This window comes from Wasmannia auropunctata, unplaced genomic scaffold, assembly GCF_000956235.1.
Source record: "Wasmannia auropunctata unplaced genomic scaffold, wasmannia.A_1.0 LD336000.1, whole genome shotgun sequence".
Taxonomy (NCBI): domain Eukaryota; kingdom Metazoa; phylum Arthropoda; class Insecta; order Hymenoptera; family Formicidae; genus Wasmannia; species Wasmannia auropunctata.
Genome location: NW_012026890.1, coordinates 3,794,345 through 3,821,407, shown reverse-complemented (window position 1 = coordinate 3,821,407; position 27,063 = coordinate 3,794,345). Strand labels below are relative to the sequence as shown.

General features: G+C 34.2%; 4 protein-coding genes across 11 annotated transcripts in view; 2 read left to right on the top strand and 2 right to left on the bottom strand.

Moving 5' to 3' along the window:
- Positions 1-7,030, top strand: part of LOC105453394 (forkhead box protein P1) — a 292,226-nt gene extending 285,196 nt beyond the window's left edge. For all 3 annotated transcript variants that reach the window (XM_011695317.1, XM_011695320.1, XM_011695321.1), the window contains one exon: positions 303-7,030. In XM_011695317.1, the coding sequence (XP_011693619.1) occupies positions 303-552 (250 nt within the window). In that variant the 3' untranslated portion in view covers positions 553-7,030. The remainder of the gene's footprint in view (positions 1-302) is intronic.
- Positions 7,031-7,991: 961 nt separating this feature from the next.
- Positions 7,992-17,870, bottom strand: LOC105453392 (protein tyrosine phosphatase domain-containing protein 1-like). 6 transcript variants are annotated; one of them, XM_011695311.1, is made up of 11 exons: positions 17,677-17,870; positions 17,114-17,332; positions 16,313-16,509; positions 15,411-15,533; positions 11,827-12,116; positions 11,145-11,352; positions 10,705-10,827; positions 10,345-10,565; positions 9,310-9,643; positions 8,544-8,817; positions 7,992-8,448 (listed from the first exon to the last, which is right to left on the bottom strand). In XM_011695311.1, exons 2-10 carry the CDS (start codon positions 17,329-17,331, stop codon positions 8,636-8,638), a joined length of 1,896 nt encoding a protein of 631 aa, XP_011693613.1. In that variant the 5' UTR covers position 17,332; positions 17,677-17,870; the 3' UTR covers positions 7,992-8,448; positions 8,544-8,635. The 6 variants fall into 6 exon arrangements, with proteins under 6 accessions (XP_011693613.1, XP_011693614.1, XP_011693618.1 ...); XM_011695312.1 differs by having other exon boundaries at positions 7,992-8,445; XM_011695316.1 differs by lacking the exon at positions 17,677-17,870 and adding an exon at positions 17,000-17,024 and having other exon boundaries at positions 17,114-17,144.
- A 1,250-nt stretch (positions 17,871-19,120) lies between these two features.
- On the top strand, positions 19,121-22,359 carry LOC105453390 (secretory carrier-associated membrane protein 5B). Its single transcript, XM_011695309.1, has 8 exons — positions 19,121-19,343; positions 19,992-20,255; positions 20,343-20,406; positions 20,488-20,616; positions 20,691-20,847; positions 20,926-21,027; positions 21,129-21,255; positions 21,339-22,359. Exons 1-8 carry the CDS (start codon positions 19,287-19,289, stop codon positions 21,498-21,500), a joined length of 1,062 nt encoding a protein of 353 aa, XP_011693611.1. The 5' UTR covers positions 19,121-19,286; the 3' UTR covers positions 21,501-22,359.
- LOC105453391 (DNA helicase MCM9-like) lies at positions 21,879-26,038 on the bottom strand. The gene is made up of 11 exons (XM_011695310.1): positions 25,827-26,038; positions 25,554-25,695; positions 25,077-25,238; positions 24,809-24,934; positions 24,630-24,736; positions 24,235-24,451; positions 23,876-24,109; positions 23,390-23,760; positions 23,093-23,302; positions 22,810-22,964; positions 21,879-22,712 (listed from the first exon to the last, which is right to left on the bottom strand). The coding sequence occupies exons 1-11, from the start codon at positions 25,919-25,921 to the stop codon at positions 22,660-22,662; spliced, it is 1,872 nt and encodes a 623-aa protein (XP_011693612.1). The 5' UTR covers positions 25,922-26,038; the 3' UTR covers positions 21,879-22,659.
- Between the last annotated feature and the right edge of the window lie 1,025 nt (positions 26,039-27,063).

Below are 27,063 nucleotides of genomic sequence, written 5' to 3'. Positions count from 1 at the left end.
AGCCGGTGGAAATGCCCCTATCCGCACGTGTACTCTCTCTCGCAAAATACAAACTATCCGTTGCAGCCGTTGACAAACCGCATGAAACCGCGGCAATGAAACAATACCGGAAAAAGTGAAATCGTTATTCCCCCTGTTGGCCGTGTCGCTAAAAAAAATATACCGCCGCTGCCGCCGCGTCGGTCGCCGCGCTCTATGAAATATATATCCCGACACACACCGGCGGGCGCGGTCGCGCTCTCGCAAGTTTTCCACTCGTATAAGCGTACACAACACGTTCGCGCGTGTCGTCGATTCAACAGGTCGCCGCTGGATGAACCGGCCGTGCACATAAAGCAGGAGAGCCAGAGTCCGGAAGGAGGGAAGCACACGAGATTAATAAAGCGCGAGCTGCCGGACGGCCCCATGGAGCAGGAGACGGAGGAGGATCAGACGGACGAGAGGGAATACTCGGAGAGCCACGGCCACGACTCCGGCCAGGACGAGGATATAGCGGAGGACCTGTCGATGGCGCCCGACATAATGATCCCGGAGGATCAGGTCGAGGCGTAATATCGCCCCCGTCGCAATGAACCGATAGAAACGAGATGTGTACAAGGTGTCCCGTTTGTTCGGTCACGCGAAGAGAGGAGCCCTTCTACGTTGACCAGGGTCTAGAGTAGAGAACGGAAGTATAAGGAAAGAGCGGAAGAGAGCACGGGGTTGCGAGTAAGCGGAAGAGTAATCGAGCAGTGTGACTCGACGAGAAGAGGACGATGAAGGCCCTCCAGGACCACCCACCCCCCTCCACACTCCTCCTTCGTACGAGTTCCCCCCTCAACGTATCATATCTGTGCCGCACGGCGTCCCGAATGGCGGCTTTAACGGAAGAAAAAGGAGCCAATTCGAATTTGTGAAAGGACACTGTCGGGTTAAGCGACAACGGTTGGCGAGCGGTACCACCGGTCCAGCTAGGACGTCCGACGCCCGCGCCGGTAGCGTCGTAAATCTCGGCGACATGTGGAAGCGATTCATATCCTTACTCAAACAATTGCGAGCAACGATCTACATACTTTATTTTCCTCTCGATCCTTTTTCCGTTTCGGAGCCGCGGTTATATCTAATAGACACGTATACATAAATATATACATATATCTTTCTCTCTCTCTCTCTCCTCTCTCTATCTCTCTCGTGTACATTGCATTAGAAATTAATGTAGCGACGATAGGGCACCGCGCACGGCGCGCCATGCGGTCGGCGCGCCTTACCGGACGCCCCGGAAACACGACGGGAAATATATCCTTCGCCGGAGGAACCGATGTGGTCGCGTCGCGATTATTGCATTTTGTGACAAAACTTATCGAGTACGATGGCAACTCTAGCAGGTCTTTGAACTTCTTTATGTTGTATCGAACTGATAAACAATGTAACTTTACAAACGATTGAAAATATGTATACTCTACATATATATACATTATACGTGAAACACAATTTTTACGCAATACTTGACGATATTTTCTTTGTGTTTCGAGAAAGTCAAATTGTTTTTGTTTTAATTACGAATATAATTATCCAATAATTTATGCGATCAGTGAGAACATCGTACAACGCAGAATAACGTGCCATATTCGCGTCGGTTCAATCTTCAATTCGGATCTTTCAAAAAGAAAAAAAAAAAACGTCGACAAGAATCGACGCGCCGGTTCCGCCGGAGAAGCGAATCGATCAGACAGTACGGCGGGATTGAATCCACGAAATAAATCGATGAAGCCGCGATGGTGGTGGTGGTGGTGGGTACGTACGGGAGCGACTGAGTTTAGTCTTTAAGGCCTACCTTTCACCTAGCGAACGAAGAGCTATTGTGTGAGCTATTGTATCGCGACTATACGCGGGTCCTACCCCTCGAAGAGGCCCCGGTATCAGACACACATACACAAGTTTAAACTAAGAATCCGCATCCGGATGACGAGACCGGATGCGTCCCGGCGTACCCGTCCGCTACACTTGGTAGCACTCTGTATAGTCTAGCGAAGTTAATCGTAAGTCGTATTCATTAAATGGTAATTAACCGGTCGAAGAGAGAAAGAAGAAAAAAAAAACACGAGGAAAAGACCGGCCAGGAGGCGGCCGATGTTTGTAAATGAGCGCTACGATACGCGACACGCGCGCGTGCGACGATCTTTCAAATTACCTTCCGATCGAGCCGGTCAGGGATCCGCGAATGCAGAAACGATATTACATATAGGTGTACGTGGCTCCGCGACACGATCGATGACACACACGAGCGAACGTTACGAACGGGGATAAGTGGGAAGATCGCTAACGCGACGTTTCATAATCACGTATACGTACGTGCACATTACACGGCAAAACGAAATTCCAGATTTGACGCTAATATCTCGACGGTTTTTTTTTGTACGATATATATACATATATATATATATATTTAATTTCACCGTTTCTATGGTATAGGATAGACTCAGCGCCGTGACGAGATGGTGCTTTTCAAGTTCAATGCAGTGAAAGCTAGTATTTCAACTGCCTTGGACAATTAACATAAAACTTTCGAGTTGTTATGTATTACGCGTTCAAGAAGATTATATTATAGTTATTAGCACTTCCTTCTGTGATACGTGACGAATATATAGTAAGACCACTATATTTAATTATATATATATAAATATATACAGACGAGTAAGGGACTTATACATATGTATCTATACGTTACAAGTCGTTTTTGGTTGCTAAGTCTATTATATATCGACATATTTCCAATGAATTACCGGCAATTAATACATGTCACGCTACTGAATCGAATGTCGAAAAAAAATTGCATAAAATGGCAAGATATCACGTTAATGATCTCCCTACTTCTCTAAGCATGAAGTCTATAAATAAATTAAAAAGGTACTATGCATATACACATATATTAATACGTATACGTATCGAAATTGTAAGGAATTAGATGTCGACAAGCCCTCTCCATCAAACTTTTTCTCCCCGTCCCCCTTCTCCCCCCGTCCAATCCTAGTCCTACTATATGCATACCAATCGAGACCAGTAGATTTCTTCTAAAGTGCGCGGTCTCCAAATCCCGAAACACACACGAGTATAGAAAAGCGCGCTGACATCGGTACGGCGAGCAACTTCAAATTGTACGGAGTCTATCGACACGACACGAATAATTCGAATTTTCTCTTGAGCCGTCAGTATTTTTTTGTAGTCTCCGTATGTATTTAACGATAAATATTTGTCGAGCTTAGATGCTAGTTTAATTGCCACGAGGCGCCCGCGTCACCTCTGCGCAGTGACTGGTGGAGACGAAAGGGGGGGCTATTTTATTAGATTATAACAAAACATTATGTGCAATTTGAAAAACTATTATTTCAGCTACGCAAAGTTACTTTGTATCACGAAATATTTAATGTTGAGTTGAACAACTTCGCGGCGTCGTTGAATGCAATAAATTGTTTTTTTTTTTTTTAATTAAATTTAGAAGGATCTTCCATGTTCATTTGATATTTGTTGTCAATAGTTGTCAAATCTTAGTTTCAGTTGTTAAAAAATACGATTAATTCTAATTTTATTGACGTTATTGCACATGGCAATAATAGGTGTTGATATTTCAGTGCACTTAAGTAGAATGCGGGAGTTTGTGACATTTCACGATGATCCTTTTTTCAGGCGAGCGATGCTATTACAACCCGTTTTGAGAAGTGCGATTTGATTTAATGAAAATATAAAATATTGAAATTGTTTTCCATGCGTCGTCCAACTTCTTTTTCACTATTATTATCGCGAAAGAAACAACGCATCTCAAACCACAATTAGTTCGGATCTTACAATAGAAACTCACGAATTTTCGCAGTCTAGTTATAAGATGCATGCAAAAATAATGTAAAATTTTATTAATGGATAAATACATTATACTTCGTTTCTGTTCGCCAGTCTAAGCAGGTGTCTTTTTCTCATTTCTGGGAACTGAACTATAATAACGCGAATGTACGAATTAGAGTATTTCAGTAAACAATCAAATAAAAATAAGAAGATACAATATTATATTAATATGATACAAATATTATGAATTTTATATTTGAATTTGAAAATTTCGACAGTCAAATTGACTAGACGAGCACATATTGTTCGAATAAATCTTTTTTCTGTAACTCGTAATCTGCAATTTCTATTATCACACAGCTTTTTATATGCATTGCATATATACTTGTAATATGTACAGATGCGTCAATAGCTCTACTCGATTATTGTTGCAAGCATTGTTTTATTATTTTTAGAAGGCATTAAATATTAAAGAAACGTTTCCTTATACTTTTACAATTGCAATTAACGTTATTATTTCCCGAACATTGACAAAATAAAACATTGCGGAATTGTACAGCTTTCGCGTTTCGAGCTATAATAAGTAATTTCAAACCGACAACCAACTTTAATTAACGAGACATACATATCTGCGTTGTGAGGCTTTGACAGATTTGTCGCTGAATAATTTAAAACACGAAATTGATATATTTGCATGTACTTGTCCTGAGTGTAAGTCTCTGCAGGGTTAAGGAATAATTAAATCACACACAACGCGCGTAGAAGGAAAGACAAGCGCGAAGAGCGAGAGAGAATGCGAGGTGTGTATGTGTGTATGTCTGCATTTTTTGTGCGAGGATGCCGTAAACCGTTCGGCAGTCACCTGGTTCACCGATGAAATTTTGCGAGGTTCATTGCCGTTTGGGCTTGCTTTCGCGTAAGATACCTATTAATAATCTAAGTCTATATGTTTTATGTATAATGAATTAAGAGAACTTGATACGCGCCAATACACGCAAACACACACACACACACACACACACACACACACACACACACACACACACACACACACAACACACACACACACACACACACACACCACATACACGCACTCACACATGTATGACATAGAAGACTCTCCTGTAAATAATTAAATTCATCGAGGCATTAGGAATTTGCGCATACGTCATTCGCGGACGGATGATTCTGCTGATATCGCGGCCTGATACGCGCGTATATACGTGTGCATGTGTTGCGCATGAGTGTAATTGTGTATGCGAGTGCACGCGTTAAATTACCCGTTAAATCCCGTATGCATTTAATTTCGACTCGTGAAGTCTACTCTCTCTTGTCTTTCTCTCGATGTTCTCGGGAGGACGTATAATTCGACGGAAGACATTTTCTCGTTTCGCCCGGGTGAACGTTCGTCACGTCGCGGGGAGGAGCGGGGCCCGACGACCGGATAATTTATAATTGATAATCGGTTAAATTGATCGATCAAGCGCCGCGTCGCGTGACGTTTTGGGCGGGCTCGCGCAACGCGTATCTGCTGCTGAATCTTTTTGTATTACGACAATGTTATACACACGTACCCACAGATGCTTTATTATTAATGTTTTCCTTTTCTTTTTTGTTATGTTTGTTGATTGAGGGCAATTTGGATTTATGTACGCGGGCATTGCGATCGATTAGTGCGCATTCGGGCGAGAGATTATTTCATTACTTTGCCTACACAATGCTGCAGAAATTATAGCTTTTTTCCCCCTTTTTAATCGTGCCGCGTTGAACTTTGCAAAACGCTCGAAAAATAATTGCCGATAACGAACTCGATAATCAATCGCCGGTGCATTACTTGGCATTTTATTGCTTCGCTCTGACGAAAACGATGGCGATTCCGTGGAATCATATCAGATAGAATCGAAGTATCCAACATGAACAGTGCCAAATCGATGCTGATGTTTATTTGTTTAATGCCAAGATAAAACCGAATAAAAATATTCGGATCCTGAAGAAAATTATTGCTAATTTCAAAAAATTTTTATTAAATTCTTTATCTTCCGTCATTAACCTGCTACAGAAATTCAATATAGGCAGATGACAAAATAAAATGATTGATTGTCGACATTTGTGCAATAAGTTGCAATATGTTATACATTGATTAATGTCCGAATATATTACAATTTCTATATATATATTGTGTATATATGTGATCGAGATGGACATGTTCATGACAAATTTCGCGTTTATTATTAAAATCGCGTTCCACACAATATTCTCGCGAGAGTGTACGTAACACATCGTAGGGATTCCCGTCAAATAAAGCATTTCCTCGCAAGCAAATCAAACATGTTAGAACAAGGACGTACAAACAAGTGTGGTTTTTAACATAAAATAATGTATCTATAATCTCTGCAAAATTGTAGAAAATAATTTTCTACATAGTCTTACTTTTTAAAAATATAATTTAAAGTAATTTGCAAAGGAAAGAAACCAAAGGAGGTTGTTATCGCAATTCGAGCTCGCGCAAAGAAGCGAATTCCATGAAGGATAACCGTGTATAATCGATCGAATAGGATACCGCCGGCATAAATTGAAAATTATTGCATTCTCCTACAATGTTTATTGTCTGGATTACTTTGTTAAGTATTTGTATGATAAGTTGCCTTGTAAAAATGTACCGATTTTACTAAGAAATTAAATGTGTTACTGAAAGAAAACCATGCACGATTTCTCTTCAACTGTTCTTATCAACCTCCGGTCTTTACGTTGGGAATGGTAATGGACGGAGCGTGGTGATAGCCGATTAAGTAGTTATAATTGTAAGTACCGATGAATTTATAATTTTCACCGTACTTTCTTTGGATAAGACTGACATCGTTTGTATAATGCTTGATAATCCCGTTAGACGTATCGAGATTTATATACGTAAATTAATGTATCTATGGAAATATATGTCTATAAATATATATATAGATTGCAGGAAGCACTTATATCGTACTGTAAATAGTGAATTTACGAAATCACATTTTCAAGTTCGGCATAAGCGTTAGTATTAAGATCCTAGCTGATATAGAATTATCTTGAAAGGATATATATACTTATATAAATATATACATATATATATATAAAATAAAAACTGCAACATATATAAAACACGAGAATTTTAAGCTCTTTAAAAATTCTGTGTTCAAATTCCCTGTTAATGCATTTAATAAAGGGATCCTAAACACTTCTTGCTACTTGTTATCACCTTTTTGATATGATTCTGTTTTTAAGTCATTATCATTCTTGAATAATTATGACATTAAACATTGTAATTTTTGTATATGACGCGCTATCTTTGACACATCAAAATACTTTTTCTAAATGTATGTTTTGTTTAATGGAATGGAATATAAAAATGGTTCTCCAAATTTTTCATTCACGTTTCACAGTTAGCCGCCTAATTCTGAATTTTATTTATGTCACTTGCAATCAGTAATATATTTAACATAAATGGAATATCATATATCCAACTGAAAATGTCATATGCAGCTGAATAAATAAAGAATATGAATGCTTATAATATTTATGTTAGTCATAATTTATTTAATGCAATGAGCGGATGTTGTAAAAACTATTATAAAATTTTTATGTTGAAACAAATAGCAGAAGATTTGGCAACAAACAAGATAAATGAAAACTTTGAAATATCTTCAGCTGATAACATGCTATGTAATAATTAATCATAATAGAAAAAACTGTAATTTAATTACGAGCAATATACAGCGAGAAGATTTTTTGTAAGGTTTTAACATTTGTAATTTTATTTTCGTTAAAATTAACGCAATAATGATGTCATCATTATCAAATAAGTTTGGTAAATTTCAATAAAAATTGGTTAGCCAATAAACAAATAAATATTTCAATTAGAATGGATGTATATCATATTAATTTTACAATTTAAATTATTTTGATATTTTCTCATACATCATATTATACAGTGATTTTTTTCTGCTTTTGTATAATTGTTTTTCAAATTATCTATTTATTTTGAATTATTAAATTATTTTCCTTTCTTTGGCAAGATTTTTATAAGATTAATGGTTTACATAATACTTTTTTACTATTATTGCTAAAATATTCTTCTTTATTTGTCAAAGTTATTTACATAAAACTAAATTGTTTAATATATAACGCATTTATTACAAAATACGTTAAGATTCTATTAAAAAATCAAATCAAATGGAATATTTCATTGTAAAAATAATTATTGTAAATTTATAGAATCGTAGTTAACATTCAGAGTTGATCGTAAGTTGGATCTGTAAACACTATGATACATAAGTCTCAAATTTTAAGCAAGCTAAATCCATGGTAGTCGCTGATGCTAATATTGGAAAAGTCGATTTTGTCTAATTTTTCTTTGAAAGAATAACATAGTGCTCGATTACAAATCGTACGCAGTGCGCGTTTGTTAAATCATTTCGCAGGCACAGCAATAATAATTTTTAATATTAATGTATAAGATGTACGGTAACAAATGTATTCTCCACTATTCTCTATTTTATATCATTATAAAAGTCATCTTTTAACTTATTCTTAGTGTGTTGAATCCTGGCTTAGACGATTTACCTGCAGCTGCTATTACAGACAAGACGTTTTTCACTGCTTTAACAAGAGAATAGTTAATATAATTGTTAATTTAATTGTTAACATTCCGAACGATTTTGTATAATTTATAAATTATTATTTTTATTCCCTACCTGGTGAAGAATAAAAAATTAGATGCCTATCTATATCGTTGGCAAATAGAAACAAATTCGTCGAAATGCTATAAACTGTAAACTTGTCACACTCATCCGTCGTTCTTCTGACTGTCTATATCCCGCAAGTGATTAGATAATAGTTCCCATTTCGACGCCCATGGAGGCTTGTCCAGTCCCTGAGTGTTAACTTCCTCTATCAAGTTCATCAGGCGAATGAAGAATTCGTTGAGCTTACCGGCGGTGCCGCGTCGCAGTTTGTGGAAATGCTTCTCTGAAACGCAAGTTTTCACGTCGACGGAAAGTATCATGTTATGTCTCTATTAGGATTAATCAGTTCAATAGTGATAGCTAGAGCGACAAAAGTTGGTGTCTATGAATCTGCGTCCTTTGCAGTCGTCATAAAGACGATTATCGATGTTGAAATATAAATAGGATAAAAGCGGACATATGTGTTGGACAAATCGATATTTCTGGGGATCGCGATATGACGCAAATAAGGTATAGAACTGATGGATGGGACGCAATTATACCGAGTGTCTCTAAACATCTTTAAGCAAATGTTATTCTTGAAGACTATCAGCTTCACTATCAGGCTTTTGAAAATTATTATCTTAATTAGGTATATATTACTTTCCACGCGAATAATTTTTTATTATTAGTTTTTTTTTATTATAGCGAATAGTTTTTTTTTTATTATAGCGTTATCTAATAAAGTAATAATTGTTAGTTAAAAAATAGAAACAATTAAAATATATATACATACTTGGAGGATGGAAACAATGTTTGATCCAAATTGTTTGCTGCGTCAGTGCCGCCATTAGTCTTTTGGTAATTAAACTCTGGCTCTCAGTTGTCACAGGCCTCAAGCGAGTAATGAACCGCAAAAGATATTCTAATAAGTATCTTGTGTAGACGGATAGCTTTCCAAGGCATCGCTGCGGCTTGGAACTCCACACGACAATGTAACTGAGGCTGTCAACGTCAAGAAGGGGATGCTTGAGACCTTCCAACCATTCGAACAGCAATGTTGATAATAATTCCAAATTAGTTTCCAATTCTAATCGCTGCCAGGCGGTACATCGATGATTCAAGTCACTCTGAAAATATATTTTTAATTTTCTTATTATTAACACTAACACTATTAATTATTATATAAACGTACAATATTACGAATAAATTATTATTTACTGTTATTTAGTAAAAAATATCAGTCAAATTATTACTATACTTTACCATACTTTACAATTAATATTTAAATAATTTTCTATAATTGAATATTATTATGTTATATTATATTTTTCGAATAAATTAATCGCTCTATGTTGTTTCGAAAATCAAAATAGACATTTCTATTTTTCTTTTAAAATTTTGCATTATTGTTTCTTAATCCAATATATTTTAATCGGATTGCTACAAATTCTGTAAACTAGACGGTAATGAATAAAAATTGTGTCTTCAACATGACTCCGTCTTAATCACAATTGCACCTTGATTGCAACTTTAAAAATAGAATTACATACAATATATGTTACACATATAATACAATACATCTGCGATGTACAGTAAATTGATTCATTCTGTCAGTAAGTCTATAGACCGTGCACATTATTCACTATTCACGATTCTAGGGCTGGTTACAAGCGTAAGCATTGAAGCAATTGGACGTAGCTTGAAGAAACTGAATGAATGATCCTATATATACGCGTGCGATAATTATAACGTACACGCTGAAAATCTTAAATGGTATAGTATCTAAAAATGTTTTTCTTTCTCTTGTATACGGGTATATGAAATGCACCTGATACTCCTGCAAACGTTTCTTTATCGGATCGGGAAGTGAGGCGTTATTTTGGATGAGCGCTTTGATAGCTTCTTCGGCCGTCACTGTTTCGTAATCATTGCGGGAGACGCTTCTTAAGTCCATGTGCGACTGAATCTCCTTGTAACAGTCGTTATCGAGCAGATCCTGATCGTGAATACCATCGCCCAGGACATCATCCACGCAACTGTCGTCTAGAGCTGTTGCAATGTAAAATTAGATTGTCAGATATAATAATATATATACGTACACAGCGATATTTTAGCGAGATTTCATCGAAATAGATGTAGAAAAGATACCGCCGAACAACCTAAAGTTGAATTTGTCAATAATCAGTACCTGGAAACGCGGAGTCACAGGAAGGAGTATCCGGTGACATGCAAAATACGTCGCTCAACCTTCCTATATCGTCGCAGGTATCTCGGGACGATCCTTGACTACTACTGCACGCTTTTGTGGAAGCTAAAATATACAAATTTTAATATATTATACATTTTTTTACATATACATAATACATGCGATCTCAAGATGTATTTTAAATAAGTAAGTCAAGAAATACATTTGAAAAGTATGAATTTTTTACATTTTAACTTGATCTTTAAAGTACTTAAATGAATAAGAATTATATTTATAAATGCACAGATGTTTACATTAATCAAAAATTGTAGAGTTTTAACAAGTAATTTGGTTATTTTACTGGATAATCTCAGGGATAGGGCAAGGGTTAATTGAATCTCACAGGATTGCTTAATTATTAAATTGCATGTAATACTTCTCACTTGAGAATTCGTAGGAGTCCGTAAGGGATTCCGCCCACGAATAGGAGTGCCGCATATTACCCTTGCCGTCACGGAATTTCTCCAATACGTGGCAGATAAACTTTTGCGTAAAAGGCACGTTGGAAACCGTGTATGAAATCTCGGAAGGCGAATTGTCTTCCTGACAATCGCAGAGCTGCAGTATCCGCTCGCAAATAATAAAAACGATCTAAAAAATACGTAGTTAATTAATCGTGCAGTTTGGTGTATTATATAATCTTGATAATATCAACGAAAAATTAATATACATCCATTTATGATAGCAATTAACAGAAATGTACAATAACTATTGAACCAAAAATTACATATTAAAATAAGATTAAAGTAAATTAAAAATATTTTCTGTATTCTTCAATATTATTCAAGTATTTATATTCATATTTTTTCTCCTTAGAAAATCGGATCTCAAAAATTTAACTTAGACATCATATTTATTAATAATATTAATAAGAATAAATAAGCAAATAAAAATAATTGTATAATTAGAAAATACAGTTTAAATTTTATTTATAATTAAATTTAATTTACTTTAATTAAAAATTAATTAAGTAATATTTAATTATAAATCTAATAAAATTACAAGATTCAATAAAAGAGTCTAATATCACATAAGTGAACAAAATAAAAGAAGATTGCCTCGCACTTTTGGAATATGCTTGAAGGTGCGCTGTTCATATCCGTGTAGCATGTTGTATTGCTTTTTCAGGTACGTTTGAAGGCTATAGGGCTTGCGATCTCCCGTCGTACTGTGCAAAGGGAATACTATCATTTGCGGAAGCACGACGTGCTCGAACTCCTGAATGCAAATTATTTGCCCGCGCGTTTGTATAGCGGAGGGACGCTTCATGCGGACAAATCTAATGGCATCGTTCGCCCTTACACGAAGACTGTAAATAAGGTAGCACGCTATCAAAACGCCGGTTCTGCCGAGACCTGAAAGTAAAATACTTTCGGCATTGTTCTGCTACCGTTGACTTAATTGCCGATTCTAATCAAATATAACTAAGCAAGCAAGCAAGCAAGCATTGTATAATAACATAAATCAGTGATCGTAGCGCAAATAAAAAGTATTTTTAACTATTATTATACTAAAAATAGTGGTAAAATGTTATGTATGTAATTATATAAAGAAAAAATTTGACCGTAAAAGTATTTTTACTGATGCTTAATAACACCTATTAAGAAGGGAAAATAGGCGATCGCAATTTTAGATTACATGTAAGATTCGAGGTGATACGAAATGTAATGGAAGCCTATCAACTATAAGCGAAAATATTCGCATTTTAGATTCCAAGAATAGAAAGGATAGGAAACCGTCGATCACATTAGGTAACCGTGTTGGTGATAAAACATCATTGTATCGATCTAAAAAGTTTTACAGATTAATAAATCGCAACTGGAAACCGAAATGTCAACTATAGTCTCAGATTGTCTTAGAATAAGAAGCAAGCACATTTACATGACGACATATGGTGAATTTGTTAGATAATATCTGACTGACGGTTAACACTACTAGAATCTCGTACATTTTCCTTTTATAATTAAGTCACGTAGCATGCACACAAGACATTTCTGGAGTTGTAGCACGCTGATCAATTCAACTAACCGCGATAACTCCCGCGGCGCGGATAAATCCTGCAATTTAACTTTCCTAATCGCGCTCGTTAGATTCCACGTTGTTATCTAAAATCCTTTTGCTACATTTGATTTTATCAATTTTAATTCTTAAAAGCGATGATCAGTATTAGACCGTAAGAATTTAGAATTAAAATTAATATGCCATATTATTATTTTAGTCTCTTCTCTTGTTGACAATCGAAAGGAGTGACAATCGAGTGGACATAATTACAATTAATTAATATTTTGATGGAAATAAGGATTTTGCGATTTTTCAACTTCATTCCATACGTGACTTTTTATAAACCATTAGTATTTTCTAACAAGAAAGTGATTGTGAACTGGCGATAGTTTCGAAGCAACCATTACGAAGAAACTGATCGATCGATCGGAATAGTCACCTACTCCGCATGTCCTTAAACACCACTTTGCATAATAATTTCTCTGACATATTCTCCTTTCGAATATTATCGATAAAAAAAAATCGTATCACTCATATCTTAAATTAGTTTGATCCCATTAATAATTAAGTAAAAAATATCGAATTAATATTTAAGAAATAATACAAAATATATATTGTGTTTAAAAGAAATAAAATTCATAATGAAAAACAAAATACCTTTGAAGAAAATTTTGTAAATTTAGTATATCAATTTAAGGGTCTGTTGTTTTACCTTCCAATAAACTATGTGGTAATTTATTTAATGGATAAATATCTGTACAGCCAATGCTATTGGCTCAGCATTCACTTATCTATTAGATAAATTATTGTTAATTTATCCGAAAATGGAACAACCAATCCTAAGTGAAGTTACAAAATTACCTCATTATTTAATAAAAATTTTGTAGCTTTAGCATACAATTAGTTAAACAGCATAAAACTTATAGTCAAATAAAAATAAATTATTGATATATTTAAAAGCAATTCTATTTAGAAGACAATCTTATTCTTATCATACATAAGAATAAAAGAAGATTACGTATTAATTTGTTGCATAGTTTTAATTTGTTAGCATAAGAAGATTACGTATTAATTTGTTACGTTGTCGACCTTAGTGATTATATCTCTAACTCCCAGCACATGATAATTTTAAAATTACATTCAGCTTTCCGTATACATATTGTATGTATACATATGTATCGAAGCGGGTACTTTCTTCATCATATATATTATTCACATGTAAACAAACGTGGTATAGCAATACGGGTGTAAAAGTATGTATACATATATCGGTCTTAAAAATACATTATGTACGAGATCGCTTATCGTTTCATCCGCATTTTATGTTCTTAATGGAATGGAAATTCTCTTGCGACGCGGCAACGCCAACGAAGCTAATAGATTATTATGTTAAATGGATGAGCGCAACAGACTTATTATTAATTTATTATTTTTAATATATTTATCTCAATAATTATATGCTTTAATTCAATTAATAGAGTGCAATTATATAATAACCAGATATTGGTTTTTTTATAAATTAAGTTATTTTTAGTCAAATAATTATTTGACAATTATTAAGATATCATGTAAAGAGCTATGTAGTATTGAACAAATTAATTATATATCGATTGTTCATTTATTTGCTTATAATAAAAGTATTTTGAACTTTTGTAATAGTTTACATATTTATTTTACATAATGATTTATCTCAAATATAATTTCTATAAAAGGATGTGTTAAGTAGAGAGTGCAAAGCGTAAAAAATTAACATAAAAATATTGATAAAAATCACATCGCATTGTTATCATGTAAATTAAATTTTACCGTGCATAACTTAATCGAGATTACTATTTCCTGCCTTCAGTATTAGATAAAAGTTATTTGCGTGTACAGCGTAAAGATTCGAATATACAGTATACATATGTATAATATATGTACGTCGGTCGACTTTGTATACATGCAATGCAACACGACATAATATCATACACGACAAACTTTTTTCAACCGTTGCTTAAATCAATATACATTTAAAACTTACAGATGATTGATAAAGATATATAAAAGTCATTCAACCAAAATTTTACCAAAATTCATAAAAAAAACTAATAAATAAATGGAAAAAAAGCAATCAATTAAATCTAAATAAAAAATTCATAAATGATAAAAGAAGATAATATATAATAAATTTTAAGCTGGAACTAAAAAACGTGGAAAACGTATTACAATTGCTATTTTTGAAGAAAATATATAATTTTATTTAATATTATATACTATGTATCCAAATTAAATATTGTTATTATCAAAAATATTAACATTGCATTATGTATATTAATATGTATTTTCAATTAATACAAATTTTTAACAAATACTTTTAAATATGTATATCAATAAAGCGCAAAAAAATTTAAATAAGAATCACATGAGAGTTATAATTACAATTAAGTGACATAAAATAAATGCAAAAAATTGAAAAAACATACCAACATCGTCAAACTGAGGAATTGAATAAGATCTACGTCTTTAAGGGCTTCGATAAAAAAAAAGCAGTGTTTCCGTAGATTAATTTATGTATCCACATCGATCTCACACGATCATGCATTCAAAAAGCCATGATAGCTGCAGGGGATGCAATTGGGTCAAGTATACTGCACGAAAAATCGATTTACCGGCATGACAGTGAATGGCCACTCTTCCTTCTTGCACGGCGAAGGCCACAACCTTGACCATATCCAAAAGTTTCCCCACCGTGGCGCTACCATAATCCTTTAGGGCGAAATTATAATAATAAACTGCAACAGATTTTTACGTGATCGGTATAATTGAGATGACATGACAGCTTGATGCTAAAACCTTCCTGTCGTAGAGGAAATAAGCGATTTCCTCTAATAACATCAAACGTTATTTCGGAACTTTTCTTCCTCTCTATAGATATACGCTTTTGCTGCATTGCATGTTATATCGCGAAACTCTTCGATCTAACTGGTGGTTGTTAGGATTGAGGGAGAAACGCTCCCACACGATTCTACGTGTGTTTAACACAAGGACAAACTCCCTTCTACTTCATTTTCACTATTATTCTTGCTGATTTAAAAGTAAAATTTCTCGCCGTTTTTACTTTGCCGCTATTATTATTTATAATCTACATATTATCATGTAAATGCGAAATGCGATAAAGTAAGAGTGATTTGAGTAAATAGCTTTGTAAACGTTGTATTATACTTTGCGATGTACTGATAGTCGAAACGAGTTTTGTTAAAACATTAATATTGCTTCACTTATTCGCCGATAAAAAAAGATATCAAAATGTAATATTAATACAAATGTAATATTAATACAAATGTAATATTAATTGAAATGTTCAGAAAAATTATTAAACTGAAAATTATAATTTTCTAGATCTGACTTATTTTTATTTCAAGGATATATATTTTTGAAAGTGGAATCAACTGTTTAAAAATTATTCTCATTGAGAAATGAGACGAGGAATTTAATAAGCAGTTAATAAACACTGCAAACGAATTTTAGTAAATCTTTAATATTTACTGTTAAGTAAATCTTTAATACTTACTGTTATTTTTCATAAAAACGTTGGGATCATATGTAAAGCCACTCTCTTCTAGCGGACCACCGCAACTCGCATGTTCGCCAGGTGTTTGCAGATTGATTATGGTTTTTATACTCCACCCTTGAAATTGGGCAATTATATCTTTCTTTATTATCTGCGCGGTATTAGGTCGTGCCATCGCAAGGACATCGTCAGTTACCCTAAAACGATTTAAATGATTAAATCGTTTAGATCGAAAATCAATATGTATATGAAAGCTAGATAAGTAATATGTTAAAAAAATTTCCGACTATTACATCAATTATTAATTTATATATCGATGCAACGAAGCACATATTAATATGCCAATTGTATATTTGATCTAAATATAGTACTGAATAAATTTTCGGCGCTGTTGCAGTTGAACGATATGCTTCGACAAAATGTCAATAATATAGTTCAAATATACAGTATATGTCTTTAAGTCCACATAAATTATCGAACGAGTTATAAGTATTGCCGAGTAATATTAAAATAGTCCGGAACTATATACAAAACGAATGAATACATATTTGTCAAATTAATTATAGTTGGTTATTGTTACCAGATTTACGACAGTAAATCTAAAATTATAGTTTCGTTTCTTTTATATTTGAAACAAAGCGTTAAAAGTGACTTTACTGTTAAATTATTAAGAAAAAGTAATCATACTTTTATTGGCAAAGCTTTGTTGTTGCTTGTTATTTAGTATAATTAAAAATATTATTTCTTCTTATATTGTCATTCATTCTATTAAAATTTGACAAGCGGCTGTGTGGCGCTCACCAATGCGAAAAGATGTTCTGTATTGCCATGTGGACAGCCGGCCAGGCTTTTGGATTCTCATACTTGCATCTGGACCCGCCGCAAAAAATGGCGCACTGTATAGCCTGTGGTGTCAATCTTCGCAAATTTTCCGAAAACTTATTGTATCCCGCCTGAACCTCGCACTCATCTGTTTGCCCTGCTTGAAGTCCCGCCGGGACCAACGAGCTTACATCCATTCTACAATCGAATGAAAGTCCTGATAGAAACGATTCGTAATTTATTTAACAAAAATTTAGAACAAATCACAATAAATTTGCAATCTTTAAAAAAAAGAGTTTTTAGAGCCTATAACATTTTTCTTATGTATTTTGGCATAATAAGTAACAATTGTGCATCGATATGCCATTCTTCTGAATGCATTTTGTCTAACGCATGAAGTTACAATATGTTCTCGTGTAAAATTGTATAATTAAATGCAACATAAGTGGCAAAATTTTTATGGCAAACATTTACGAGAAAAATTTTTTTAAATTAAATGCGAAGTACGAGACAATATATGTAATATATATATATATATATACATTTGCGAAAATATTCACGCGCTTTTCATCCATCTCATAGCCATGCACGAAATTAACGATCGTTTTTATTAATCACTCTCGTTTATCTAACTATCGGTCCACATATTTAATTTAAACGAGACGCGAATTTAATATACACTGTCTGGTGTAAAAAGAAAGAAAAGTATAAGTTAACGCGGTAGAGTAAGCGCATAGCGACTGGCAGTTCCACTACCATAACGTCCCTTTATCTGTTATCGAATCGCAAGAGTTGCGCCTGCGTCAGGCACGGTGGTAAATCATATTGTCATTCTTATATGTATGGCGTATTCGTACGTAATATTCGAAGTATTTGTAAGCATATAATTTAACGACACGACAAGGTGCACTGACCTTTCGACGTGACATTAAAGTAGAATTAAGATTGCATGCTGATAATATATTTTTTAAAGCCTTTTAGGTAAAGAAAAAGAATTTTTTGTTGAAATCGATTACAATTACATTCATCAATTATTAATTCAATCAATTTATCATATTAAATTATATATATTTATTAGGAAATCATTAAAATATGCATTAAATTAAAAATAGAAAAGTATTTAATGTCAGTTACATATATATTTATTGATATAATATTTGTTATCGTATAAATAATAATTATCACGTGTAAAAATAAACTATTAGTGTAGTAAAAACACTATACTGAAAAGTAGTGGTGTCACCATACTGATATTGTCTCGTTTTTCATCAAGAATAAGTTTTATAAAAATTATATATGCTGTATCACACATTCGCGGTATCATATTTCTAATCGATTTTTCGTCTATTTGGTTATTTGCTTGCCTGAAGCTTCGTCTGTCTTTCCACGTGTTATTTACTTTAAAAATATCGGGAAATGTAGCAGTAATTAAAAAATTTAAAAAATGATAAAATATTTATAGCTATTCAATAACTTATATTAACAACTTTTTAGCTATTATTGCAGACGCTATTTAATATTATACATTATATATGCATAATATAAATAAATTTCCGTGTAATTTTAACGCTCAATGATGGAGCTTTATTAATTTAAATTTTAGATTTGCAGTTTAACTTTTTATGCAAATAAATCCTTAAATTTCATTGTTGGGAAGTAAGAATTAGCGTGTGAAATAAATCGAATAACATTCGATTTTAATTTAATTGTAATATTTAAAAAATCGACCCTTTATGTATACATAAATCGAAACAGAATCAAAATCATATAGATGTAGCGCGGAACAGAACCAAAAGCTGTTGATGTAACGCGTGTTATCCATTGGAAATATATGTAGAAATTGCTACGCAGTTCAAAATTTGTGCATGTAGAGGCGCCAGTGAACAGGTTCCGAAATATATGGATAATCCTGGGTGTATAGTGTAGTTGGTGTGATATTGAGTTCCGTGGACCTATAGTGATAGACGTCGGCCGAGATGTAGGGTTGCTGCCACGGCGTCACCGTATATAAGTATATAACGGCGGAATCATGGCTCGTCAGGTTTAGGGTTTAGGCAGCTTTAAGATAAGATTAATCGAGTAGTATCAAAATCGCACGAACTCCCCGAGCGTATCGGCCGCGTAACCGTGGGTGCAAGAACGTGGACGAGAGATGTCCGGCTTCGACGAGAATCCCTTCGGGGAGCCTACGATTAACGATCCCTTCTCGGTGAGTAAAAGCTCATGTGTATATGTGACAGTGACGAAAGCGAAACACGCAGCACTTCGCGTTCCAATATTGCTCGCGTATCTGTCAAAATTCCCCGGGGCGTGAATCGGTCCAGCCACGCCGGATATTTCGCGCTCGCGAAAAGTCAATTACAATTTGTCGAACAATTTTGCGCCTACAAGCGAAACTTACGATGCTTGGCTAAAGTACTTAATGTACGTGTCATCCTGACGTATCGGTATAATTTGCCTGCGTTAATTTTTTTTTTTATCTTTATGAAGCCAATAATTTGTTGTAAAATCTAATTTTATAAATATTTGCATATTTTATTTGCGTGTTTTTTTTTTGTACGTTCTACATTCTATATATTTAGTAAGATTACTGTATTTTGTAGGCGATTTTGTGACGAATTGAAGTATACCTATTCTATTATTATTTCACGTTTTACAGTTTGATTTTGTAGTCTCGCTTCAAAGTATTACTCAAAATGTATCTTTCTGAATAACAATTCGTTGGAATATATCTTTGTGTGAGAATATGACACAATTGTATATCTATAAGAACAATAAAGAAGGGAGATAAGATAAGCAATTCTATTAAGAGATTAATGAAGAAAAATATCAATGAGTATGTTAACATATGCAATAGGATCCAGCGATACGAAGAGCGGTAACCTCTACACCCGCTAGTAGAGGCCTCGAGGATTATAATCCTTTTGCCGAACAAGGCACTCAAGGAACTACACAAGTCAGAGGGGCAGTAAATCCGCCGATCTATGGCGGAGTCGGTGCGACGCAGCAACCTGCCACGCTTCAACCTACTAATCAAGAAACGCCTCCTCCTGCGTACGCTCGTACTCCCCAGCAAACGGTCAATGCGGCGCTTGGAAGCACCATGTCGGCCCCGTCAGATGTAAATTTTTATTAAATATTTATTTCACGTACATGTGGAGTAGGTGAAATATCTGTTATGATAAGAGAATTTATTTTTATGTTTCAGCAACGGGCAGAAGCGGAATGGAAAGCCAGGGCGGAAGAAGAAATGAGAAATACCCCATACTACCGTTAGTATACATATCATCTATACTTTACAATTTTTAATGTCAAGTGGAAACTGTTTTTAATATAATTTATTGGCACTTTAGCAAGACGAAATAATTGGCCGCCATTACCAGACAAGTGTTGTTTCCAACCATGCTTCTATCAAGATATTGATGTGGAAATTCACACTGATTTCCAAAAAACAGTGAGGCAATTGTATTACCTCTGGATGTGTAAGTTTAATTCTGAGCGATATTGAATTTATTAATGTTATATATGGATAATGATATTTATGTATTGCTTATAGTTCACGGCTTCGTTCTGCTGTTGAATGTAATTGGAGGATTTGTCTTGATGCTGTGTGGCCAGGGCTTCTCAATATTCGGTCTGGCTATCTTGTATCTCATACTCTTCACTCCATTCTCCTTCATGTGCTGGTTTAGACCAGCATACAGGGCTTTCAAGTAAATCCATTTAACATTACGCGAATCAAGTGAAATGTAGGAATTAGAAATAAAGCGGTGTTTTAATTTTTTTTTCAGGAACGATAGCTCTTTCAATTTTATGGTCTTTTTCTTCGTCTTCTTCTTTCAACTAATCGTCACCGGTATCCAGGCTATAGGTATTCCTGGTTCTGGAACTTGGTAATATATTTGTACTATATTTTTAATGCACTTTAATTTTTTATACGTGATATGAAAAAGCGTTTGCATTTTGATACAAATTGCATATTTTTATTTTTCAGTGGCATAATTACAGCAGTTAGTATGTTTGATTCAACGGCCAAAGGTATTTTCCTCGGTCTTCTCATGCTCTTCGTCACGATTTGTTTTCTTATTGCGGCAAGTGGCGATATTTTACTGCTTACTAAGGTACAGTATATAGATATAACCTATAAGGAGTGAAGGTTAATTGGTATTGATCTCGAGAAAACTAAAAATGCGATTATTTTTAGATCCATCGCATTTATCGTACCTCCGACGCGAGTGTTACGAAGGCGCAGCAAGAGTTCGCTACAACATTTTTGCGAAACGAGCATGTGCAAAACGCCGCGAGCAACGTCGCGGCGAGTGCGGTCCGCCAGCAGATGGCTAACGCTGGCCAACCACGTTACTAATAATTCTACCATTTGTTTGTCCTACGAAAACACTATGTTCTGGCTTAACATCATTCAGTAAGTGGATAGATCTCATTAGTTCCACTACTTATGGATTATACGATCACGCGGAAATGCAATGTATTGCAAAACTTTATTCTTACAATGAAATGCTGCGCAAACGTACGAAAGTCGTACTTCACTGATCAAATTTATTCTCTAATGTTGTATTATTAATATTGTACAGTTAATACTGCAAAGTATCTCGAAGTATTAACGGATATTCTAAAGAAATCTTTCGAAACCAGTATGTCTTTTGTTTCTAGCGACATAACATTTTATGTTGAAAGGAAATTATACATATAATATTTCTATATAAGTTTGATGTATTAGTTTATATTACCGTTTATCATGTACGTTTATTTATGAGATCTTCAAACTTAGGTTACAATGATATGAGTGAGCCCCTGATCTTAATCATATCAATCATATATCATTATGATTTTATTACTACATAATTGCTTATATTTACTAGCTTTCATATTTAGTGGCACAGTCTCATGACAATGTGATCATATTATAAGTTATGAAAGTAATTAAATTTATTCCAAGTCTTAAATAACTGCAAGATTCGAATTATAGAATATAATTTGATTCATATTTGTTGAATGTTAACATAAACGCTAATTTACTTAATATTCACAAAACATAACTTTCTTATAAACCTTGTAAAACCCTATACATTCCTGTTTTTATGCAATGTTAAATCATTTTATTATGACTGTTGTTTCTTAAACAGCTCTAGTTTTTATTAAAAACGTAGAATCTGTTAATGACAAGGAAGTTGGATTTTACGAGAAATACATAAATTTGTAAAATATTTTATAATTTTTTTTCATTCAAAGCGTTAAAAATGTTATTTGTTGAAACTGAAATATGCTATGGTTTATTTGTATTCACATATTATAATGATTAATAAACATACATAAATATACAAAACTAAATTTTTTAAAATAATCTTTACAGATATAATCGTATGAATATGAAATTTTCTGTGGAAAATCAAATGTGAAGTTTTTATGAAGATTATCATGTTTAATAAATATTTATCGTGAAGATATTAAATTAAAAATGAACTGATTTTAAATCTCGATTATAAAATACATTGGCAAATTAATATTTATATGTATGCTTCCAATTCTTGTAAATTGAGTCTTTTAAATAAGTCTTTTGCTGTAAAAACATTATTGAGATATTAGTATTGTGTCATAAAATGCTGAAATATTTTTTACATTGATACAACTTCGTAAATTATTTAATGTAGATGTACCTTTTAAATGGTATGTTGCTACTGGATCTGTTGGAAATGGACAACCGGCATCAGAACTGTTAACTAGTGTGGTTCCAACCAATTCTGCTGCGGTCACAGCATCAATGACTTCTACTTTATTTCGGTACATAAGTTTTGCGTGGCCCTCAGCTAATCTGCAAGTATTAAAGCCGGTGACGTTATAGATCGCCGATAATTAAAATTGAATCAGGACAAACAACATTCTAAAATGGAAACTCTTGTCTCATTATTGATGACCCATTCAAATGATTTTTCGTTTTACCTGATAAGACTATCTATGAGCCGCACTGTTGTTCTCTCGGGCCTTCTATTCGGGTCTGATCTGTGATGAAGATAAGTTGCACTGAGTATCTTCTTCGCCTCTTCGGTTAGCGCTGGTTTCAACATACGCACATGTGCGAAATATTCGCACAGAGTCTCTTCCGACCACAAGCCTTCTAAATTCAAAGGACCCATATACATTTCGGAATATCTGCAATAATATTTCATGTTTTATTACTATGAAACGATTACTTGTTACGACGTTGATCGTGTAAAAGGGAAATGTAGGTATTATTACGAATTGTTTTCTTCGTCTTCGCAGGCAGCTTTCAAAATGTGACTCGACGTCATTTTATCCCATTCGGGATTTCTAGTATCTCTCAGGAGAAGGATCAGATCGAAGCGCGACAAGAGAGGATTTCCTAAGCAGGTCTTCCACTCGTCGCCCATAAAACATCCACCGTCCGGGTTGATGGCCGCAATGACGGAGCAGCGGCTGTTCAATGTGCTCACCATGCCGGCTTTGGCGATGGAGATTGTTTGCTGTTCCATTGCTTCGTGCACGGAGGTCCTGTCGTGCGAACTCATTGTCGTGAACTCGTCCACGCAGCACACACCTCCGTCCGCGAGCACTAAAGCACCGGCTTCCAAATGCCAGCCGTCCGAATCCTGCAGTATATATCTCGCAGTAGATTTCTCTTTCCGCATTATTTACAAAATGAGCTCTTAACTGAAACATAGGAATAGAATACATAGGAATGGAGTATTTAACATGTGCACTAACTTTGACAGCAGCTGCTGTAAGTCCAGCGGCAGTACTCCCAACGCCGGTTGTAAAGACAGATCGTGTAGTCAGATGAGAAGCAACACGAAGCAATTGCGATTTCCCGGTGCCGGGATCTCCGACCAGAAGAAGATGAGGATCGCCTCTTATACGTGATCCCGTTTCATTAGTTTTCGCCACACCACCGCACATGACAACGGCCAACGCTAATTTCGCAATGTACATCCCATATAACTGTAGATGATCAAAGAAGAAATAGAATTAAAATGTGTTATTAATATGTTTTTGATATATTAATGATATAAAATATTAAATATACATTCGTGTTAAATATTTAAGAACATTAAATTTAAATGTACTTGTGGACAAATGGAGGCGAGAATATTGTCCCTGCCAGACAATGGATTATCCCGATGATGTTCCCAATACGCTGTAAAAGTATCTTTCATTTCTGCTGTAGAGAATGATGATTCCGTGACTTTCCTGCGTACGGAAATGCTATTTGCCATCAGGAATGTCGTAGCTTCCGCGCGATGGCCAACTTTCAATTTATCCCATTTTCGTATAACTACTCCACTACAAACATTTTTACATTTATAATTTAATTTCTAAATTAAGTTTTATGATTTTGATAACTAAGGATATTTCTTCTATATTGCATCTAAATTGCATCAATAGATATTAAGCGTCAATTATACATGTTAATAGAATACAAATATAATTTGTAGAATACACACATATATAATTTACGAACCTGACATCTACATTATCTCCAGGTTTACATTTGTCAATAAGATCATCCAACAAAATTACTTGCAGACCCACTGAATAGCAACTCCTTGTATCTGTTTTACATTTGTCCTGTATTCAAAATATTGCTCAAATAGAGAATGATACATATAATTATAATAATTAGACAAAATTTATCTGTACCTGAATCTTTATTTCTTGATAATCAGAACAATCATCCTGTTCTAAAGATGTTGAAGCTGTTAAGCTTTCAGAACGACATGATTGACACTGTTTGATATTTCTAAACATTTGTCTTTCCCATTCTAACTAAAGAAAAAATTAAGACTGTTTATATATATATATGTATATAATAGTTTTATATTGTATATGTATATACACTAGCTTTAAGCTATAATTTGCTATAATTTTATACTGTGTTTTTGTTAAACATAAACTAGCGTTTACTTACTTTGACAAGATTAATATGTTTGCATTTTTTACAAATAAAACGTTTTTTCATTTTCATAACCGTGGGCTGAGACATGCGTACCACAATTCCGGATGTCGAAACTAGCTCACCAATTTGACCTACATCGATTTTTATTGGAACTGCAGTAATTCGAATGTGAACCTGTATTAATATGTTTTTATAAAATAAGATTCACACAGAAATATAAATATTTATTTACAATATTTATATATTCATAGTGTAGAGAGAAATTATATCTATTTAAATATTTGCATAATGTAATATATTTTCAATTAATACATATTATATAAAAAATATATTATACAGTTATTGTATAAAAGATAAATAGTAAATATTGCTTTCTATTTGACATAGCTTTACATCTATATTTAATCTATGTAAAAATAAAAATAGTTTCTATTCAAGTAACACATAATTCCACACGCAATATTAATAACTAAAAATAAAGATTCATACCCTCGTCTTCACTGTTTGTTCAGTTTTACATAATTGTTCCTGAGCCTTTACTGCCGCCTCGTTACACAGTGGTAAATAGTGTCTAGGATTGCGTAAGATTTTCTGTGCATTCTCTGTATCAGTTTCAAATAATGACACGAAACTAAAAAGTTCATATACGATAAGAATGTTATTAGGGAATTATCATAATTTATTAATTTTTGAAACGTTAATATACAGGCACTCTTTAATATGAGATCTTTGCTAACCTAGCAAATGCCTGTAAAAACTTACTTTACGTATATTGAATAGAATAAATGATCTTCTGTAGCATTTAATACATCTTCCAAGTCTTTCGCGTGGTGCTTCAAAAGATAATCTTGAAGCATGTTGATAGTTGTTTACAGTAGAATATCACTGATCTTTAGTCCAAGAATATGACACAAAACACAACACAAGCACGTGGTTGTCAGTGGTTATTTTTCCGCTACACGATGTCAGCTGTCAGCTGGTTACTAAAAGTCGCTCTCTCTAAAGTCACTAGATCCACGATCTTCGATTTTGTTCTAGGGATTGATTGTGTATCTTGAAACGAGATGAAAATTACAAAAATGAGCAAATTCACTAGATATTGGTCAGTGAAATTAAAAATATTTTAGTGAATTTGCTTAATTTTTATAATTTTCACCTTATTCCAAGATACACAATTGAGGGGCCTGATGTTGTTATAATGTGCAGCGTGATATTTTTCATAAGAAAAAGCGCTTAAAAGCGCACTGAGCCACGCGCCCCTTTCGGTGATCCTTAATTCCCGCCCTCACTACCTAGCATTCGCATTACCGCGCCCCCGCGCTCCCCGCAGCATTGCGCGTCACTTTTGGCGTGCCATCGGACCGGCCGGACACGAAAAAGATTCGCTCCAGGTGAATTGCTTCGCGATTTGATCTAAAAATGGTAATCAAAGCCCAATTAACATTGTATTGTATATAATAACTAATTGCACTACTCAATTATCGCGGAACTATATTTGATATAATTGATATTTAATAATCAACTCGATCAATAACGCGCATATTTTGCAAGGCCTACTCTCGGACTGTATAGCGAAAATGTATAGCGCGTATAATCGGCAATTATTGTCAGATCTCTATCTATAATCTCATCTTGCGCATTCTATTTGTATTATAATACGAATAACAATAAAAAGCGAGCATATATCTATTATCTAGGTTTCTCGAAATTCTGAAATTGCCGTATGCATAAAACGTGCAACGCCGCGCGCCGCCGCGGCGCAGCGTACAGCGTCGTTTAGACGTCAATTTTTGAGTTTTGATAAACAAATAATATATGCTCGTTTTTTATTGTTATTTCGCATTGTAATACAAGTTAAACGTACAAGATGCAATTACAGACAGAGGTATATATCCGAAAATATAATTGTCGATCGGCGCTTTGGCGTGCGAAATCGACCGCGTGGGTGATAAAAAGCCTTACACGTTTTCAGAACGCGGCGGACACGGGACGGGATCGC

Excerpts from the sequence above, each read along its gene's own strand:
- LOC105453392 (XM_011695311.1), bottom strand. The coding sequence starts at position 17,331 with ATGGATGTAAGCTCGTTGGTCCCGGCGGGACTTCAAGCAGGGCAAACA. Across the intron at positions 15,534-16,312 it reads CGTTTTTATGAAAAATAACA|TTTATTATTATAATTTCGCC; the intron begins GTAAGTATTAAA and ends AATCTGTTGCAG. Across the intron at positions 10,566-10,704 it reads CTGTGACTCCGCGTTTCCAG|CTCTAGACGACAGTTGCGTG; the intron begins GTACTGATTATT and ends ACATTGCAACAG.
- LOC105453390 (XM_011695309.1), top strand. The coding sequence starts at position 19,287 with ATGTCCGGCTTCGACGAGAATCCCTTCGGGGAGCCTACGATTAACGAT. Across the intron at positions 20,256-20,342 it reads CCATGTCGGCCCCGTCAGAT|CAACGGGCAGAAGCGGAATG; the intron begins GTAAATTTTTAT and ends TTTATGTTTCAG. Across the intron at positions 20,848-20,925 it reads CCAGCATACAGGGCTTTCAA|GAACGATAGCTCTTTCAATT; the intron begins GTAAATCCATTT and ends TTTTTTTTTCAG.
- LOC105453391 (XM_011695310.1), bottom strand. The coding sequence starts at position 25,921 with ATGCTTCAAGATTATCTTTTGAAGCACCACGCGAAAGACTTGGAAGAT. Across the intron at positions 25,696-25,826 it reads TTCTATTCAATATACGTAAA|TTTCGTGTCATTATTTGAAA; the intron begins GTAAGTTTTTAC and ends TGAACTTTTTAG. Across the intron at positions 24,935-25,076 it reads AACATATTAATCTTGTCAAA|TTAGAATGGGAAAGACAAAT; the intron begins GTAAGTAAACGC and ends TTTTTTCTTTAG.